Source organism: Netta rufina, assembly GCF_964035555.1.
Source record: "Netta rufina genome assembly, chromosome: 5".
NCBI lineage: Eukaryota > Metazoa > Chordata > Aves > Anseriformes > Anatidae > Netta > Netta rufina.
The window spans coordinates 47,043,628-47,064,943 of NC_140128.1; the positions used below are offsets into that span (position 1 = coordinate 47,043,628).

The 21,316-nt window shown below is 40.3% G+C and overlaps 1 protein-coding gene across 1 annotated transcript in view; it reads right to left on the minus strand.

Annotated features, from left to right (window-relative positions):
• KCNK10 (potassium two pore domain channel subfamily K member 10) overlaps positions 1-21,316 on the minus strand; it is a gene marked incomplete at both ends in the record, with an annotated part of 64,722 nt that overhangs the window by 37,977 nt on the left and 5,429 nt on the right. The window contains one exon of the mRNA XM_084288370.1: positions 406-734. Within this exon, the coding sequence (XP_084144496.1) occupies positions 406-734 (329 nt within the window). The remainder of the gene's footprint in view (positions 1-405; positions 735-21,316) is intronic.

Consider the following 21,316-nt stretch of genomic DNA (forward strand, 5'->3'; position numbering starts at 1 on the left):
TTTTCTGTTGCCTCTCCTGGTTGCTGTGTTTCATCTTGGAGGAAGAATTGGACTTGATATTGTTTGGAAATGTATGGAGATAGGCAAATGTTTTGAAAATGTGTCATGTCTCACAAAAATATATTCCAGATATTAAGTTCTGATTTTCTTTGCACATGTTTTTCATTATTCTAGTGAAGACATTTAATTTCTATTTACAATATTCTGGAGACAACATTTCTGTTTCCAGTGCTTTAAAATGACTGAGAAAGGGACTGCTCTTCACTGTGCCCATTATGTGTTTTTTTCCCACTGCACTAGGCAAGGCCTGTGAACGATGTCATTTCCCTCCAACTCAGCTGCTCAACAATCTCCCCTGATGTTCACCCTAATGTCCAAGAAATACTGCCATCTCCACATCCCTACCTGGATCAGTGTCTCCAGCTCTAGCTGGGTTACACAGACGTGTTCCCGAAGAAAGTCAGCCTTCTCCAGCGCGATGGTATTCTTCTGCCTGCTCTCAAAGGGCTGCTCCAGGGCACGGAAAACGAGTCCTCCAGCCACCAGGTAAACTACAACCACGACAAAGATTGCCACCACCGTTTTCCACTTCATGACCGTCTGCAGGCCCTGCGAAGGCGCTTCCATGGTAGCGACAACCGTTGCTCGGGAGGAAACAGAGAGACGCGGGGCTGCGTAGTGCCCGTTTGGTTTGGGCTCGGGCTCACAAGCTGGCACTGGCGAGGGAACAGTCACTGAAACACAAAGCGAAAGCCTTTACTCAGAACCAAATCCCTAAGGGCATGGATTTGATCTCCATACACATTTTTCCTAAATACCATTTTCAAGTTGCATCAACCATGATATTTGCATAGATAAGACTGTTCTCACCTGAAAGGCTCCACATGCATTTTGCCCATTCATACACAAGTAACTTCATGGGGTTTTCCACCCATGGTTACCTCTAGAATGGGACAGGCCAACTGCATAAGCAAAAGCTTCAGAAAGGTGCAGAAAATGATACAACAAGAATATGAAAATTTTTACTAGTTAGGATATATGTTACACGAGGTAATGTTTGCTGGGAGACCCTGGCAAGTATTTGTGTTCCTAAATCATTCTAATAACAGTACTGATGGGCTAGGAAACAAGCCTTGATGACAGGTGATCTCTACCTAACCTGGTACTGAGAGAAACAGAAAATGCCTTGCAAATCAAACAGCTGTTTGACACACTAGAAAAAGCAGGCCTGTATTATTCACAAGGATCCACAAAAACACTACTTCTAAAAATCTCCTTAAAGCCTCAGTGCAAAACAGAGAATGGTGTACAGTGAAACAAGCACAGCAAGATGGATGGTGGAGCCACCAGCTCGGGACTTGGACACTATGTCCATGTGACCCTAGCACTATATCAGAGCTAATGAGCCCCAACCTTCAGCCACACTTATTAGCTTGACCACTGTGCCAAGCTACCAAGGCATCCAAATCAAAGCTGGCTTGCCTCCAAATAACGCAGGGGTCTCAGCATCACACTTCTATATTCTCTGTTGCCAGTGTTAGCAAAGGCAGGATAAGGCCCAGTTCCCAAGCATCCACTGGTATAATGGTACCAAACACAGGCTTTAAAGATGCTGCGTTCATTTTAAACCCAATCCTTTCTATAACCTTACCACAGTGCAGATGTCACTGACCTATAATTTATTTGAAACCATGTATTTGATTTATTTCATTTCAGACCTAAATCAGATTACAGTTAAAATATAGTCACCATAGCTTCGTTCTCTGGACTTATTCCCAGAATGTCTTTGCTGTTTTGCTCAGAAATTAAAGCAGAAGGGTTTAGAGCATCTGAGCAGATTCTATATAATTTGAATATACGACGTGATTACACCTTGAGTTTGCAGCAAGCTACAACTCCTTCCCAGTAGAAATCATTTTATGGCACTTAATAATTTAAAGAACTCAGCTGTTTACTACAGTCACATTTTCCTAGAACTGATACATCTCTTAAGCATCACATTGAGGACAGAGCTTCCAGCTGAGCTGCTAACCAATAAACTGCATAAATCTATAGTTGATTTACACGTACAGCGAATATTTCTCTTCATATGTAACTTGGAGGCTTCAGATGCTAAGTGGATTAAAAAGGACCCAGGATCACAAAAAAGCCTCTGTGGTTGATCCACATTCTGTGTTACCTCAGTTTTGCAACACCTAGAATCATAGAATCGTTAAGGCTGGAAAAGATCTCCAAGATCATCTGGTCCAACCATCCCCCAAGCACCTGTTGCCACAGCTGCTCAGTTTGACCATCATGAGATTAATGGTTCCCAACACGTATCAGCCAGGATGGAGTGACATCAAACTTAAAAGGATACTTTCTCTTAGATCCACATATATCTCACATAAATTCTACAGATTTGAAGTGACAGTGAGAATGACAGTATTAGAAAGATCTTTTTTTTTTTTGGTAAAAGAGATCAAATATTTCATTCTAGACCTCATGAAAGGAAAGGATAATTTTAATTGCTGCAACGAGCTTCAGCAGGAAATATCAGAAAATAATTCAGAAGAAAGGTAAAATGGAGAGGTTGCGTGAAGAAGAGCAGGAAATCTCCCTTCTCTATAGACAAATACCTTAAATCTGAGTTACAACATCTCCTTATGGAACTAAGATAAATTTGAATATTCCCAGAAGTGGCTTAGCTGATGTAAATCAGTGTAACACAACTTCCACTAATTCAATGGAATTAAATCAATTTACATTAGTTAAAGCTTACTACTAGTGTGTATTATTGTGACTTAACACAAAATGCCCAGATCTGAGGACTGACTTTGCACACTTGAGATTACACGGCAAAATAGTTTCAGGAACCAAGGCTTATGTGGTAAAATGAGGAAAGAATTCATATGACAGAAACAGCATGCTACAGTTTTTTGACACAGCTACCTACCTTACCATGACTGGGATAGTCTGGTGTAGGCTGGGGGCCCCTCCAGTGTGGAGAGAGGCCTGACTTTGATATCCCACAAATACTTTGTCTTTACTCATATGAAGTCAAAAGATTTTCCTTTACTTGGGAAATCAAGAGAGTTGAAACTGCTTTTGTGAGTAGTTTTTTTTTTTTTTTCTCTCTACTAATATAAACGCTGTTTCTGATTCAAGTCATAATTCTGGCAAACTGTTAATAACAGCTTTACAGTAAAATCATGGCTTGTTTGATTCTCTCTTTAAAGGAAAATATATTGTACTTATTTAAGAAAAAGATGGGAAGTTCAGGGTAGGGAAGATAAAATGTTCTTATAAATATTGTTGCATTTAAACAGCTCAATGGATTGCTGCGCTTGGCTTGCTTACCTCTAAAATAAAAGTTAACTCTTTTCAGAAGAACTGTGTTAAAGCCTTTCATTTTCTGCTATTAGTAATAGCTACCCTAAGTGTATGTAGAAATATTGATCCTAAAATATGCTATCTTACATAAATTAAAACACAGGAAGACTCTATCAAAGCAGCTAGTTGAGCAACTGATGTGCAAAAAAAAAAAATGGTGTTTTTACTATGCTGACACAAAGCGCAATTGCAGTCAGCACCCCAGAGATGTTTCAGGATAGATTTAAAGCAGCAGTTAGTACTTTAAAGGAAAACCAGTGTAGATACTCTATCTAGCAGTTATCTCACTCTCTACTACAAGAGAGTGAGGTTAGCAACTTGAGCTTGTGGAAAGTCAGTTCTGAGCATCCCAAAAAGCCATAGACAGGAAAACTGCACTTAAAAGTTCAGAGTGACAGAGTATCATAAAATCACATCCTGCTAGAAATATAGCGTCATAACAAAAGGGTCAGAAATGCTTAACAGAGCTCCTCTATCTGTAATAGGTTTGGTTCACTGCTTGGAAGTAAACGAATTCATTTCCTGCATTTTGCACATTTCTCTAGCATTATGTGATTTGATTACAGGACAAACCAAGAGCACGAGAGAAGAGGATATGTTTACAATAAATGCAGAGCAATGTCTGTTTTACTAATCCATGTTTTTTTCAGAATAAGCTGTTGTCAGACAGGCTTTTCCCAGAACAGAGTCTTTTCCATGTCCATATGTTAAAATATATCAAAGGAGACTTAATCTGCCTCATTAAAACCAATGATGAATCTCCATGCATATGCACTCCCTACATTGGTAGACAGGTAGCCTCAAAGAACAGGTACCCTCACAGCAGCACACCACTGTTTTGACACAGGCCTTAACCCTGCAAGAGAAATTTTTGGGTAAGCTTCAAAATAAACCAACTGAAGATACCGTCATTACATGTCAAAAAAAAAAAAAAAAAAAAGAGAGAGAGAGAGAGAGAAAAGAGAGAGAGAAAAAGGTTAGAATCTTTACAGTTGTTCATCTCTAAGAAGACAACACTACCTGCATTTTGTATGTGTTCTGAACAGCACAGCCAGGCTTCCCATTGGTAATATGAGGGGCTTAAATGACTGAGATTTCTGCTAATACTGACAAGAATTAAGGAGTCAAAGCTCTCACTCACTGACCATCAAGAAAACTGTGGAAAAATAAAATTCTGTAGTGTAAAACATCATTGCTATTATAACAATACTCCATAAGACATTATTACAAGTTAGAAATTGCCCTTTGTTACTGCATGTACATTTCACTTTAGTCATTTCTATGTGGCTGAGAATTAAAGTTTTAAGAACCTGATTGCATGAAATAGTAGATTTTCTCATTGCACAAACAGAAACATGATACCACCAGGACACGTCATGTCTAGAAAAGAAAAAAAAAATATTATTCCCTAGGGTATATTCTGCATATTTTACAGAGATAAATCCTGTTCTAGCCTATTAGGAAATGACTCATTGATCAAGAAAGGTTTTTCTATTTCCTGAGCTGTCAATTTGCACAATTTATCAGAGGACAGTGCTAATCTGATGTTTTTTTCAAACCACAACCTTGGAAATGCCACGTAAATCCCAGCTTTCTTAGCACAGTTGAGGAGAAATATTTGTAAGTAATAATCAGAAGCTGGATGGAGGAAAAGGACTCAAGATGTATTTCTTTATAACTTACGGTGTGAATTTAAGAACTTTCCTCATGATATCTGAACAATTGCGTTTGTGATTTAAAGTCATTTCTAATGTAACCAACATTCAAATGTTGCTCATACTGATGCAAGAGAGTTTGGGGTTGGGCATTGCCAAGGAAGTCTCTAAATAGTGGTTTTAAAACTCTGGAATATTGAATAAGGGGACTGATGTTTCTAAGAAAAGGTTAGACAAACGTCTGTCAGAAATAGTTAGAAGTAACTGGCCCTGCTATGCAGAGTGAGATAGATAACCTGCTACGAGTCCGCAAAAATAGTTCTAATTTAAAGGGAACATCTCCAGACAGAGAGAGTCAAAGTACAGCTGCCTCAAAAGGACAGCTTCAAACAGAAACCATGCTGCTGAGAGGATGTCCAGCTGGCTTCTGAGCATGAAAATGTACGTGTGGCTTTGCCACACTGACCAATATACATGTATATTCAGGCAACTCTATCCAATATACCAAGAATATACTAGATACTGATAAAACCTGGTTGTAAAGCTTTCTCAAGTGCTTTAAACAAAACATATTTTTTTTATAACATACAGACCCGCTTCTGTGGTGTTCTTGTTACAATTTGTATCTATGAAAAAATGCAAGTCAGGTTTAATGGAGTGTCTTACTTAATGCTTTTGTTTTCTTCCATGTTTCTGTGTTTCATGAGCACACAGGAATGCATGTATACTTTTATGATAGCATAATGGAGTATTTTTGACACATCTGATGCAAATGTTGCCTTCATAGGATTCAGAACAGAATTAGATTGAGGCCATATGTACTTAGGCATTCATAAACCCAGCAGCTGGCGTTGAGTTTACTACATGAGTTGATCCAAAATGAAATGAGTAGAAAGCCTGCACGTTTCCAGCAGACCAGGAGGTGCACTCAGTGAACTAAAAGCAGACCCATAGCTCACAATACTTCTCTGCAGGCGGCTAACATTTCTGAGATGTACCACTGGACATTTCATTTCCCTTTTTAGTGGGTCCATCCAAGGGAGAAGAGAACAACATACTTTCAGCTCAAGTAAAAACATTTTTGATGTGCATCTTAAGGTTTCTTCAAACAACATTTACATAGTCAAGCAAATAAAATTTCCCATTAAGTCTTCCTTATCTTTGTCTTAAAACTAGAAGTTTAGTCAATTACAAAGGAATCTAATAATGTAGCCTGGTTTCAGAGAAAATTCATGAGCAAATCATCCTCCCAACAGATTTCATAAGATCCTACACCAGGTTATCAACACGTGTACATCCTTCCTTTAGCACTACTTAGTAAGCTATTATATTATATTACTCCTGAAGTAATATAGAAATATGATATTTTGCTAAGTGTATGAAGTTGCAGAACAGAGACCTTGAGCACCAAGGCTCGGAAACGTCTGTGAGGTGCTATCCAAGGGCAGTTCTGTTCCTGTGAATCAGTCACTAAAAATAGGGGGAGCTACCTTTTCTAAAATGGATTGTAAAGGACTGGGGGATGAAGGGACTCTGCTGGACATATTTATTGCAGTGTCTTAGCAGGAGCCTCATTTATTTCATTTGCAGTGGCCAGAGTATTCTGGCTGTTTGGGTTCTCCTCACTCCTCTTCTGAAATGGCCACAGGCTGACGTTAACATCAAAAACTTCCTGATGAACCTGTGTGGAGAGGCAAGAGAAAGCACAGCCCACCAGTGGATGTCATATGATCTCGTTCTCTAAGCCTCTGGCTCACCTCCAGACAGAAGTTCCTGGGGGAAAGGGGTGTCTAAGCATCAGCTTCCAATCTCACAACCTCCCCACAGTCTCCCCAAAGTGATTTCAGCTACTGGCTGATTGGGTTAAGATAGCAGGGCTGTGCTTGGAAGCAAGAGCAAGAATAAGAGGTGTGCTAGAGGAAGAGCTGAGGCAATCAATGTATTAAGCTATCATCCATATGCACTTCTTATGAATGTGTTGCAAACAGAAAATGCAGGAGGGTCTATGGATAATGGGAATTTGTGTGTCAGACGGGAAATGGGTGGTTGTTATATGCATGAGTAGCAGAAGTAATGAAATGTACAAGTTTCTGGCCATGTGTAAGAAAAAAATCATTAAGCCATTACAATTTTGCATTATGAGGACATGGCTAATCATTTCCAGGCCACCTGCTTTGCTTGCTGTTTCAGCCACTCGTCTGCCCTCCATTTCTGTCTGTTGTGTTTTTTAACTTTTTTTTTTTAAAGTAGAGAGCATCCATTCAACCAACACATGTGTAGATTTTTACACACCAGCAACTAGAAAATCTGACTCTAGTTTAGAAAATCTGGCTTTTAGAGCAAAAATCCCAGTAGACAATGATCGTGTCTGCATTTGTGTCTGTGCGGCATCTTTGCATGATGTGGGCTAATTAACAGGTGATATTCCAGCTGTGATCAAGGAATGGGAGACAAAATCCTGCCTGCAGGCTACGATTACATAGGGGGCAGAACATTAGTATCCCTGTGGCTGTTGTTCTGGACTGGGGCATAGTAATAAGCACTGCTGTCTGGGGACCACTGCATCCGTACAGTCACAAGAAAACTGCTCTCTGCCAACATATTTGAAGCCAGTTTGGCCCTAGTTCCTTTGCACATCCCCAAGGATCTCAACCACAAGGCCTGAGCAGTAAGAGTCATGTCGAGCCTGCCACACAAGGGGAATTTCACCCTCCTGTTTGTACAGCATTTTGCTGAATGCTGCCATTGAAGTGAGAATTTTTTTTTTTTCATGAGCATTTTACTGCTCATGAAAGCAAAGCTTGACATATTGTTTGCTTAGAAAATGCACAGAGTGCCTCTAAGCACATAGCTTTTCACTGCGGCGGTACCCCACTGGTTAAATTTAACATTGTTTTCCCTGAAGTGGGCTCTCTAATGCAGGATTAGTGCTGCTGACTTCAGCAACATCTCAGCAGTGTGCTGCAAATGCAGTCATCAGTGGCAAGGCATTCAACTAAGTACGGAAAGAGAGACAGGTAAAGGCAGAAAGGGCAACTGACATTAAACCGGAGAGTTTAAATGTGCTGTTAGAAATAAAGTAGCACTCATTGCTCCCGATTGCTCTTGTCCTGCAGTGGGGTAGGGAGAAGGCAGGAGGAGTACAATAGGTTATAAAACTATGTAAGTCATAAAGTTGGTGTTTCCTTCCTGATACAGTATAACACTATTAAAATACAGGGAAAGTTCTTATATTGAGTTCTCTCTGCTGGTAGGGAGAGAGATGTCAGTAATATGTACCAGAGGGAATCATGTCTAACCACTGCTTTGCCACCCCTGGCGGCAGCTTTGGGAAAATGTTATATGAAAAGGCTTCTGCAGTTTTTGTGTCATTTGTCATATAATGCCAGCCAGTGCTTGAGATCATGATTCTCAGAAGGTTTACAAAAAAAATAAAAAATAAATAAAAATAAAAATAATAAAAAATAAAAATCTACATAATTCTGCTGTATCAGTTATAACTGAGACATGCTAATTAACAGCTGTTGGAATAGCCCAACTGCTTAATTGATTTGGAATGCAATTTTTACGAGAAACAATCACCGCTGCTTTATAATGTGGCTTGTGCTGTTCTTCTTTAGAAAACTATAGATCAGACAAAAATAATAAAAAAAAATTAAACAGCCAAAATTGTAACATGGTTGAAACTAAGTGTCTGAGTTAAGGTGTCTCTGTAGTAACAGCTTCCCAACAACCAAAGGAGTCCTCACAGAGTACTGATGCTGCTGCACGGGATTTTAAGTGTCTTCTCTCTTCCTGAGGAGTTTCTTTAGTGGCAGATGTGAAACTTAGTTATGCAGCAAGTCATCAAAATGAATCTATCACTAAAAGATGCTGTCACACCTATCTGACAGCAGTTTTATCTTGAAGAGGAGGTGGAGTGAGAGAGCGGCTGGGTGGGTGTCTGGCAGCCAGCCGAGGTCAGCCCACCATGACAGCTTGCACAAGTGCCAAGAGAGCGGAGAACAACATTCAGTCTGTATCACTCAGCATTTTTCTCTCTAAGTCCCCCCAGTCATGGTGTGCATATGGGCTATGGTGAAAAAGTCACCAGTCCATTACCATCATGCTCCAAGAATATCAACGCATATAAGATCACAACTTAAACTACAGTGATGAGCAGGAGATAGTTACATAGAGAGCAAGCAGCCTTCCAACAGCAATGCCTTTATGTCATTAACTACTGGAGCTGGGTCAATACAGAACAAAAACATTCATTTGTCTTATTGACTGGATTTGATTTTTTCACTTCTTATCACCTTTCATTCTCATTTTTCCTTCCCCCACATAGGCATTATATTTTACTCATTTTCTATACACATTTAAGGAAATGGCTGTTAGCAGCACACATTTTCACATAAAGCTAAATATCAAATTCATTAAATATTTCATGATGGCAGGAGTTGTGTACACTCCTAACTAATCTAGGAAAAGTAGCAATACAATGTGAGATCTCAGACAATTAAAAAAAAAAAAATCACTATCTTTGCAGATATTAAATGACTAGAAAATGGGTGCTATGTAAACTTGACCAGCTGCAGTGTTTATTAGTCTGGCTGTGATTAGTTTAACAAGTGTGTAAAAGATTAAAGAATCTATTCAATTACTATTCCCCTGAGCTCTGCCATGTCCCTTTTTGTCGATTTCAACAGATTTTGTGAGGGTGTTGGAAGACTTTCTGGTATTCTATCATTTCACTTTAGCTATTCCAAACCCAGCCTTTCTATAAAGAGATAGAAAAGAAGAATGTAAAAGCTAATTTAATTTTAGTCAAGAAAGTACAGTGTGAGAAAGGAAGGTCTGAATATCATTTTCATGCCTATTGTATTTCTGAAAGGTGCTCCTACTTCTAATTGTAATTTCTTTAAAGTACAGAAGAATGGCAGTTCAAGCACCCAGCTCACATGGACCTTTCAAAGCAGGGAAAAAAAAAAACTCACAATGGTTGCTTAGGAAAAGAAAAAGTCTGTAGGATGAAGATCTCAGTGCCCTTAATATTTTATTTTATTTTTTTTTAAAAAAAGAAAAGAACATCACTAAGTCAACAAATCCAATACCAAATCATTTTTGTATAGGTCCTGATTAATAATTATGTATTATAATTCTTTATTTCATAAAGAATAAACTCTTCAAAGCAGGGAACAACAGCAGTATTTAAAACCGGAGTGCCATTGTGTTGAATCTGTTCCAAATAGTAACAAGTATTACCACATACCTCTGTCTTTCAGATCATTCTGGAAAAATCATGATGCTAGACAACAGTCATTTTCCTTGATCTTACATGTGAGGAATTCAGAAGTATTTCTAGGCTCCTTCTTGTGGAGTGATTCAATTTTCATTAAGATTTGCACAGAAAACAGGATTAAGCCCAGAAAAGTCAGGTAGCTTTTTAAACATAGCACTCTGCTTCTGTTTATATGCCTATCAAGATAAAAAAGTCTACTTAAGACCTACCAAAAGAAAAAAAAAAAAAAAAAAGGCAAACATTTGTGCTTGAATTCTTTAGCTTCATGTCCTTACACTCACAGAATCACAGAATATCCCAAGTTGGAAGGGGCCAACAAGGATAATCGAGTCCAGCTCCTGGCTCCACACAGGTCTACCCAAAATTCAGACCATGTGACTAAGAACACAGTCCAAATACTTCTTAAACTCTGACAGGCTTGGTGCCATGACTACATCTCTAGGGAGCCTCTTCCTTTTTTGTCTTCAACATAAACTTTCGCAATCACGTATAATTAGCAACCAATGAAGTTGAAGATATGCTTTTCTTTCTTCAGAAAAGGGGACCAAACTTTGAATGGCAGAGAAAGGGCTTCTGTAGTCAGCATCTTTCTCTACTCTACTTATCAACAAAATATTGAACAGTGACTAAATATCAGCATGCTTCATTGTAATTGAGTGTTAAGAGTACTGGAAAATAAAAGGAAAGAATGAGTTTGCAAAGTACAGGAGGCAAACACCTCTCCACGTTTTAAGGATGGAAGAAGTATCATTGTCTTCCTTCAACCAGTATTGAATGATCTTGTATCTTGGTTTGAACAGTAAATCAAACTCCACTGCATATTCAAGTATCATTTTTCCATGCAAAATGATAATCAGGCATTTTTTTCAACATCCCACTTAGATTTTCATTGCAATATTCCAAAGTATCATAGAATCATAGAATGGCCTGGGTTGAAACTGACCTTAAAGATCACGTAGTTTCAACCCCCCTGCTCTGGTCAGGGATGCCAACCACCAGAGCAGACTGCCCAGAGCTGCATCCAGCCTGGCCTTGAATGCCTCCATGGATGGGGCATCCACAACCTCTCTGGGCAACCTGTTCCAGTGCCTCACCACCCTCTGAGTGAAAAACTTTCTCCTAATTTCTAAACTAAATCTCCCCTGTCCTAGTTTAAAACCATTCCCCCTTGTCCTATCACTATCAACACATGTAAACAGGCATTCCCCCTCCTATTTATACGCTCCCTTCAAGTACTGAAAGGCAGCAATGAGGTCTCCCCCGATCATTTTAATCATCCCCCAGATCATCTTAATGTAAATGAAAATGCTGTTGAGACCGAGTGCAAAAATGTGAACTGTAGTTCACAAACAAAAATAAGACATTGACCCAACAAAAATGGTGATAAATTCTTACCTAGATCCTTTAAGAATAAGGCAACAAATAACTGATTAATCTGTTTCAATTAAGTAGGGGATTGTATACTAGGGTTGTATACTAGATGCCCATCTACAAGGATAACTAAGCACGGGAACACCTACTGAAATACCAAAATCTCCTTCACTGGGAAGTTTCTAACTTAACATTCAATCATCTGCCAAAAGTCATTTAGGTGTCTGAACGTGCCCTGCATACCCGTAGGGACTAAGAAGAAAAGCAACCAGTGAAGGGTAAATAAGAAAAACAGCCTAATGCTGTAGGCTGTATTCATCATCCAGGACATGTAAACAAACCAGTAAAATGTTAAAGATATTAAAAATAATAATAATAAAATAAAATAAAAATAATTCATCTCAATATTCTAGTCCTGACTCACACCAGGAAAAATGCTGTTGAAATTCTTTCTCTCCCCTTCTGTGTAAGATAGTCAAATGCATCTCGGATAAGATAGTCAAAATGCATCTTTTTTGTACCAGTCCTGCCAAAAGTCTCTAATAATCTTTCACGATTATATAAATATCTCAAAGCATTTTACAAATAATAGACAAATCCCTGTGACACCGGGGAAAACTGATACTGTATATATTCACAGTTTGTCTTATCTAAACACTGACACAGCTTTTAGCAAATGAATTAAATGATTTAAAGATTAATTTCAGATGTTGATTAAAACAAGGTCTTTGTTTTATATGCATCAAGCAGGTACAATTATTTGTCATCCATGTATTAGCAAGTCTTCAAGTTCTTTTAGGGGACATGTCCTTTTCCACTACACATGACACAACGATGGTCTGTCTGTTACAAGATTAATAAATTAATAATAAACAAATGAAACTCCCTTCTTTTGTTGGTCATAAAAAAAAAAAATAATAATACAATAGCCATAAGTAAGCTGCTCTTGTTGATTATTTACAAGAACTTCCAGGTGGATTCTAAGCCAGCCTGCCTACCATCAGAACTGCAGTCAGAGCCTGCCCATGAACCTAAAATTGAATGTCCAAGACTTACTCTATTGCAAACACAGCCCTAGCGCTTCTGCGTACTGAGGCTATGCAAATTGCAGGGAAATAACAGGAAGCCCAAGCATGGCTTGCACGAGTATCAGCCAGAACCTATGCACTGATATTAAAAAAAATCTCAGCAAAAGTCACAGTCATGGGATGCTGGGATACCTTCCCCTCCCTCACCCCTCTCCCAGGCACTGCACTTTTCTGAGGCATAGGTGACAGCTCACTGTTCGGAAGGGTGGGTGTGCAGTGCAGGGCGTGAACTTCAGGAACAGCTGAAAGCGTCTTCTGTTTTTAATTTCTGGCTTGACTTCAGGACAACAATCCTCAGGGGGTTTCTAGCTAACACTTATTGGCATTACCATGAAGATGCACTGCTACTGACACCATTTGTAGCGCTACTTACAGAGCTGCCAAGTCCAGACGAATACGTGAGGGAGATTTGCCTTGTGCTGGAGTGAGATTGCACACTGCTGGAGAGCAGTTCGAATTTTGTTTCCCCTGCTTTGCTTTCTCTCTGTCCTGACCTCCTTTCCACCCTGCCCTCCTCCAAATCCACCCATCTGCTCTTGTCCCTCATTTCTCTCCAGTCGTGCTGGCAGTGTGGGAGGCAGCATACCTGCATCTTGCTGCTCAGCTCCTCTTCTTGGCGCCCTGTACTCATCTGCACTCTCCATTGCCTCTGACACTTGAGCCCAGAGCAAGGGGCCAAGCACATGCCCACATGTGACGGGACTCATCAATGAACTCCCTGGCAAGGTACTACAGGTATTGGAAAACAGAGTAGAAGAGCATTACAGGAGGTTTAGGAAGAGTGGAGGGGAGGCTGGAAGTGATTGGCAGGGGCAAGTCCCAAATAGGGAGCCCCTCCTGCTTCAAGAGCGGTGTTTGTTCCAGCACGCTCACTGGCAGCAGTGCTATCAGCAGGTTTATGAAGCTATTTATAGAGAAACTGAATACAGAGAAACCCATGAAAAATTCTCACCATCCCCTTTCTGACATAAGATTAAAACTAATAGATCACTGCCAAAACCTCTTTCCCTAGCATTAGATCAGTATTTCTTGGGAGCTAGTTGATGCAGATCTCTGCTCTGTCAAGAGCCAAATCTGAAGCACGTGCTTTCGGCTCAAGATTTTTGGGTATAGTGATGACTTTGTGGAAATGAGTTCCTCTCAGAAGAGATGAGCACACCGTTGTTTTTCCTTCTTAGGCAGTATTTAGAAAATGCGCTTTCTTGTCAGGATGTCACAAGCCTCAAGTACAAACACCAAGGAATAAGCAGCTGCTCGCTGGTTCTTGGCAGGCTTCATCTTTAGAGGAACAAGGCTGGTTGAAGCTGCTTATCCATGGTCTTCTCTTTAAAGACTAATCTTAAAAAATGACATTGAACTACGACATGTGATTGGTTGAAATGGGTCAACTGCATTTTCAGGGTGACAGAGCACTGGAACAGACTGCCCAGGGAGCTTGTGGAGTCTCTTTCTCGGGAGGTGCTCCTCTGGACGCCTACCTTGGCAGCGTGCTCTAGGGAACCTGCTTTGGCTGGGGGATTGGACCCTATGATCTCTGGAGGTCCCTTCCAACCCCTACAATTCTGTGATTTTCCTCTCCAGAATTCCAGTAACATTTAGGAGGATTCAGGATGTCCCACCACAAGATTTCAAGGTTTTCTCTTTCAAAGTGCTTAGGATAATGCAGGGCCAGGGTTTTAGCTGGTGTCCTGCTGCTGGAGCAGCCAGACTGGGATCTTTCAAATGTCCTGTCTCAAGGATTCACCAAAGAAATTCAGCTAATGGTCTTAAGGCCAGACCAACCAGTGAACCTAGTCTTGCAACAGTTTAACATAAGAAAGCCTGTGTGCAAAGGGAAGAATGTTCTTAGAAACCTCTGGCAAGAGAAGAAAGTGGGGGAAACAAACAACAAAACAAAGATTCAAGCTGTCCTTCCTAGGAAACTATCTAATCTGCATTTGAAATGTGGTTGATGACAGCTGTCTGCCAGGGGTACAGCATCACAGCAGCGTGAAGGAATCTCTTGATCACCTCATGGTCACGTGAAGGGGAACTTTAGTGGCAACACATATACCCTATAAACTGGAACTGTAAGATAAGATGCCAATACATCACCCAGCCAGGGCAGTACAACATTTGCTGTAGAACTCCCTCAGGTTAATGGAAAGGGAACAGACTTTAGACCTTTCACGTATAAATGTGGTTAGAAAAATACATGCACAAAAAGAACAGTGTGAGCACCTTCAGAGATTTCTTGGTGCATCCTTAGGGGTGTATCAACACATTACTGACCACACCTAAGGAGCTCACACTGATGCTCCTCTGTAAAAACAAATAAAAATTCCTGCGTTTCTGCTGGTGTTTTCCTCAGTCTAGCAAATTATTTGAATTTACAGAAAAAATACTGTGAATTCATGTAAAACTTAGTAATGATGTATTACTTCAATTAAGTAAGGTTTTCTCAATTTTTCTGGGCAACAGCAATAAAAGTGAATATTTCAGCATGTGGTAATGGTCAGAAATCTTGTAAGAAGCACATCAGTTGGGCTATTTTTTAACTCACTGGAGATACACTTTTTACATATACTGAGGATCCATTCTGTTTAGACAGTCATAAGGTCCTGACACAGTAACAGACTCTTAGCTGTAATGAATGAAGGCTTTACTGTGCTTTGAAAACCTATTCTGGAACAGGAAAAGAATACATATAAGCTAGCTATTACAGAATGGCTCTGTGCAGAAAAGACTTTTCGTAAGTGAGAGGAAGTTGCTGTTTGAAATGCACTTGTTCAGTATAGCCATTTTTATAGCCATTTTTCTCTATCATTCTTTATAACACACACATTTTTCTTTTCCGCTTTTGGTGTGTAAGATGCTCCAGTGAAGATGCCGCAGTCAGAATGATTTACCTGTCCCGTCTTCATGCAGGACAATTATTAGAAAATGAGAGTCAGAGAGCTCAGGTAAGCAAAAGGAAGTAGGTCAAAGAGACACCAGACTCATTATGCTGAGCACGGCAGTAAATCACAAATAGAACAGATGAGCAGTGTCACCAGTCGGGCACACAGAGCCCCAGGTCAGTGCCAGCCCCACGCTGGCTGCACAAAGCTGGCTTCAAAGCTGCTATATATTCTACACTTCAGGGTATCTTTAGGTATATTTAGGTATATTGATAAGGAGACCAGTAAAACAAATAAATTATGCAATACTTTTCTTGTCTTACACTCAATTTCTGTTCAGACAATAGCATAGAAACACAGTTGCAGTTTGAACTATGATAAAACTCCACAGCCACGTAAGAACGGCATCTGCTGATATGGTGCGGCAAGTATCTAGCATCTCATAGCACTTCACAGTGTTGCCATACTGCACCACTGACACACAGCTACATGCATTCAGAGATCAAACTTAAAAGAGACAGCTGTGGCACCCTAGTCACCTTTGCCCACAATGAAGCTTCATCTAGGCAAAAGTATGCCTGCAAAGTGTATGGCAGGTGCATACAAACTCATTCTGCACTCGGAGCTGGTGAAAACAAGTGAAATCACTACCAATAATGCCAAGCTCAGAGTAGCAACTTACAGCTTTTGGCAGAGCTGCAATAAAGTTGACTGTGTAACTCCTTGCAACCCCAAAGCCCTGACAAATTGAGAATGAATCCACCAAGAAAGAGTGGTGTCCTCTAAACCCTACCAGTAAGGAAGTACCCAAGGCCATTTGGTCTAAAGTTCAAAACATTAGCACGACTAACTTGTCAACTCTTTCACTTGCTGTGACTGAGAATACATCCCATTAGAGTCAATATGCTCAAACTAAGTCACACCCAGGTGGTATAATTCAGTTGCCCATACATACATACAATCTAGTACCAAGTGAGAGGTCCTAGGGTATTCTACTTAGCCTTAATCTGCTGCTCCAGAAGGACAGAGGTCTCCCTTAGGTCAATTAGCATATGTAGCTGTCCTATATAAACATCTCAGCTTCCTTACTGCCACTTTAATGGAAGCCAATGCTTTTTAGAAATCAAATTTTTAGAAAACCAAATCAACAAATAACATTCACTGGTGATGAGAAATCCAAGTCTCAAGTCTACATATCAGTATATCATTGCAACAAAGTAATGACCTCTGTTTCCTCAAGAAGGCAAATCAGTATGGTGGTTCTATCATCATAAAGAGGTGGCTCCGGTGTTGTTTTTTTGGCTGTCGTGATTGCTGCTACCCAAGGTCTCTCTGCATGACCCTTTATTGTGCAATCCAAACTCAGCAGTCTTAACCACTAAGAAATCAGTGATGGATCTGAGTTAACCTAGAGGAATGTCTTTGAGATGTGTTAACTGCTTCTTTCATCTCAGCTAGGAGTTTCCGCAGTACCATTTCTTTTATCATTCTGTCATCACTGAGTTATTCACCTTAGTAGCTAGCGATTTCCTTTTTTCTTTAAAATGAAACACTGATATTTGAAAGTCTAAAAAACCTGGGCAAGCTGTCAGTATGTATTTGCTGTTTTCAAATCATGCTGGTTCTTTATATTACAGCATTGGATAAGAGAAGAATAATCCAAGCACCTTTTAACAACATACTGCATCTTAAGAATCTCAGTGGTACAAGTTTACAGTGCCAAAATCCCAAATACTTATCTATTAAACTCAGTAACTTGTTTCTCTCTCCTAGGGAAGAAAAGATGAGTCAGTCCTGCTGAGATATGAACATATGGCTGTAACAAATCTAGGTACTCATAGCCTGATGCTTTAAACACTGATGATCCTGTAGGATAGTGGTACCAAAATAACTTGCATTGCTTTATAAGATGTTTTTTTAGGATAGGATATTAATTTTTGTTAACTCCTAGTAGTTAAACTGTCTGTTATCTGTACATATTTTGACAACAGATTCAATCTTTCATTTAAAGACAGATTCTGGCTTTCAGTTTCACCTCTAAGATTTATCCAAACTGAAATTTGCACCATAAGCTCAAAATCTTACCAGTGAACTCCTATGCTTTTATTTTGGGACATCTGAATAACACATAGTAATACAGGTATGTGGGACAGTGCTCGCAACATTTGTCAACAATATCTTGCATAATAACATGGGAATATGTGTACTGGGTCTGGCTGGAATGTTAACTTTCCCGGCAGCAGCCCATTCAGTGCCGTACTCTGTACTTGTAGCTGGAACAGCAGTGTTATCACACCAGTGTTGTGTCTACTGCTGAGCAGCAGTGGCACAGCATTGGGCCTTTCTCTAACCCTCCTAGGGGGTGGGCAAAAAAGTGAGGAGAGAAACATCACTAGGGCAGCTGACCTAAACCAATCAAAGGGATATTCCATACCATGTGGTGTCACACTCAGCAATAAAAGGTGGAAACAGGAAGAAGAGGGGAGGGGTGGGCTCTCGTTGAGAAGACGTCGGTCCTCCTCTCGAACACCGGCTGCGTGCGTTGAGGCCTTGCTTCAAGGACGTGGTCAATCATCGCTCATTTGTGGGAAGTAGAGAGTAATTTCTTTCCTCTGCACTTCCATATCGCTTTCATTTATTTTGTTTGTTTGTTTTCCTCCCTTTTTCCCCTTTCCCTTTTATTTCCCCTTAGTTAAATTGTTTAGTTCATGGTAGTCTTTATTTAATTATTATAATTATTTCCCTTTAATTAAATTATCCTTATCTCAACCCGTGAGTTGTTCTTTGCTTTACTTCTCCCCCTCCTTATCTAAGGGAGGGGGAGTGAGAGAGCGGTTGTGGGGTTTAGCTGCCCAGCACGGTAAAACCACCACAATATGTTATTAGCAGTTAAAGATTAAATCTGAATTCTTGGTCTCAGCATTCACAGGCCAAGGAAATATCCCCTAAACTCTGTGATTCATTAACACTTTAAAAAAAAATCATATAACTCTTTTGAAATATCATTTTGTTTAAATGATCCAAACTGATGTTTGATTTTAACTGTGAAAAGCAGCCCAGAAAATATGATGGGGGAATAACAGTGGACCATGGAACAAAAAGAGTTTGGTATATGATGTGTTCCATTCTCACCTGTTGCTTTATTTCCCTGGGTTAACTAGTTAAAGCTGCATGGCAGGTTATTTGTAAAAGTCAGTGGGTTCATCTTAGAGCACATTTTCCATTATAGTTAAAGTGTTTTTTATATACAAGCTGCATAGACAAATCAATGTCTCAGGAACTTGAATATGAGCAGCTGAGCAGCCTCTGAGAAAGACCAGGTTCCAGGATGTTTTCAATTTCTTACAGAAAACAAAAACCAGATGCACTCCAATAAAGTGGTCTCCAAAAGGTAGTATTTAGTATTTTCTTGAATGTCACTTTTTTTCCATACAAATGCTAAAACAAACAAACAAACCAACCAAACAAACAAACAAAAAACTTCTCAGAAATTATGTCGTTTAACTTTTTTTTTTTTTTCCTATTATACTGAAATTATTACAAAAGAAAGGTTAGGCATACTGATCACACTGAACTCTATAGTATTCTGTAATATTACCCCTTTCTTTTCTTGACTTCCTCATTTCCTTCTTGTTTCACTCCACACACTTACCTGACTTACAATATAACGTCTAGGGCCCTTGTTCACCCAGTGATTCCAAGTAGTCTTTTACTTTTAATTCATAGGTACAACACAATTCTAGTACATTTAAAATGAACTAGCAGTCATTTAAAATAACAAAGCAGTCCTTGGTCCCAGACAGCATGGGTTTGTGAAGGGTAGGTCCTGCCTAACTAACCTGATTTCCTTTTATGATAAGATCACCCGTATGGTGAACCAAGGGAAACCAGCTGATGTGATTTTTTTGGACTTCAGAAAGGCTTTTGACACAGTTTCCCATACGATCCTACTGGACAAAATGTCCACCATACAGCTAAATAAAAACATCATACGATGGGTGAGCAATTGGCTAACGGGCAGGGCCCAAAGGGTTATGGTAAATGGGGCTGCGTCAGGCTGGCGGGCGGTCACCAGTGGGGTCCCTCAAGGCTCCATTTTAGGGCCGGTACTTTTCAATATTTTTATAAACGATCTGGATGTAGGAATAGAAGGTATTTTGAGCAAGTTTGCTGATGACACCAAACTTGGAGGAGTTGTGGACTCGAATGAGGGTGGAAAGGCCTTGCAGAGGGATCTGGATAGGTTGGAGAGCTGGGCGATCACCAACCACATGAAGTTCAATAAGAGCAAGTGCCGGGTCCTGCACCTGGGACGGGAAAACCCTGGCTGCACGTACAGACTGGGCGATGAGACGCTGGAGAGCAGCCTAGAAGAGAGGGATCTGGGGGTCGTGGTAGACAGCAAGTTGAATATGAGCCAGCAGTGTGCCCTGGCAGCCAGGAGGGCCAACCGTGTCCTGGGGTGCATCAAGCACGGCATCGCTAGTAGGTCAAGGGAGGTGATTGTCCCGCTCTACTCTGCGCTGGTGCGGCCTCACCTCGAGTACTGTGTGCAGTTCTGGGCACCACAGTATAAAAAGGACATGAAACTGTTGGAGAGTGTCCAGAGGAGGGCTACGAAGATGGTGAAAGGCCTGGAGGGGAAGACGTACGAAGAACGGCTGAGGTCACTGGGCCTGTTCAGCCTGGAGAAGAGGAGGCTGAGGGGAGACCTCATCACAGTCTACAACTTCCTCGTAAGGGGGTGTTATGAGGCAGGAGACATTTTCTCCATTAACACCAGTGACAGGACCCGCAGGAACGGGGTTAAGCTGAGGCAGGGGAAATTTAGGCTTGACATCAGGAGGGGGTTCTTCGCAGAGAGGGTGGTTGCACACTGGAACAGGCTCCCCAGGGAAGTGGTCACTGCACCGAGCCTGTCTGAATCTAAGAAGAGATTGGACTGTGCACTTAGTCACATGGTCTGAACTTTTGGGTAGACCTGTGCGGTGTCAAGAGTTGGACTTGATGATCCTTAAGGGTCCCTTCCAACTCAGGATATTCTATGATTCTATGATTCTATGAAGAATTTCATGTTGCATGCACTGAAGTGAGTAAAATTCCTAGCTCTGGGTCAAATCAAGAGAGTAAGATTTAAATTGTATCACTATATACAGTATATACACTGCTCTGTCTGAAGCTGATATAGTCTGCATTATATAGATATGAATGTCATATGAATGCTAAAAGCTAAACCAAAAAACTACTCAATTACAACTGATATCCTTTATCTTTGTCCCAAAATCAAACTCTAATTCTTCAGGTAACATCAGTTTTCAAGAGCTGCCCAAGAGACTTTTCAGTCCAAAAGCCTATTAATGGGTTACTGCTGTACATATGTGGTAAAAACAGCATAGGTGAAATTGACTCCTGAAATTGACTCCATCTTAACTTCTACAACTTCTGACAACTCCACTGCTCTCCCTGCCTGAGACTCAGAGCATTATGCTGCCTTTGGTTCTTTTAATTCCCTTTTTCTCACAGTGTAGACGGTATCTTAATAACACCCTACCATTCATCTCTCTTACCTTGACTAGAGTTGAACCTTTCCTTACTGTTACTACTATAAGAAAGTTTCTGTCCAATCTTCTACTTTGCTCCCTTTTTATTACTAATTTGACTGTTTCT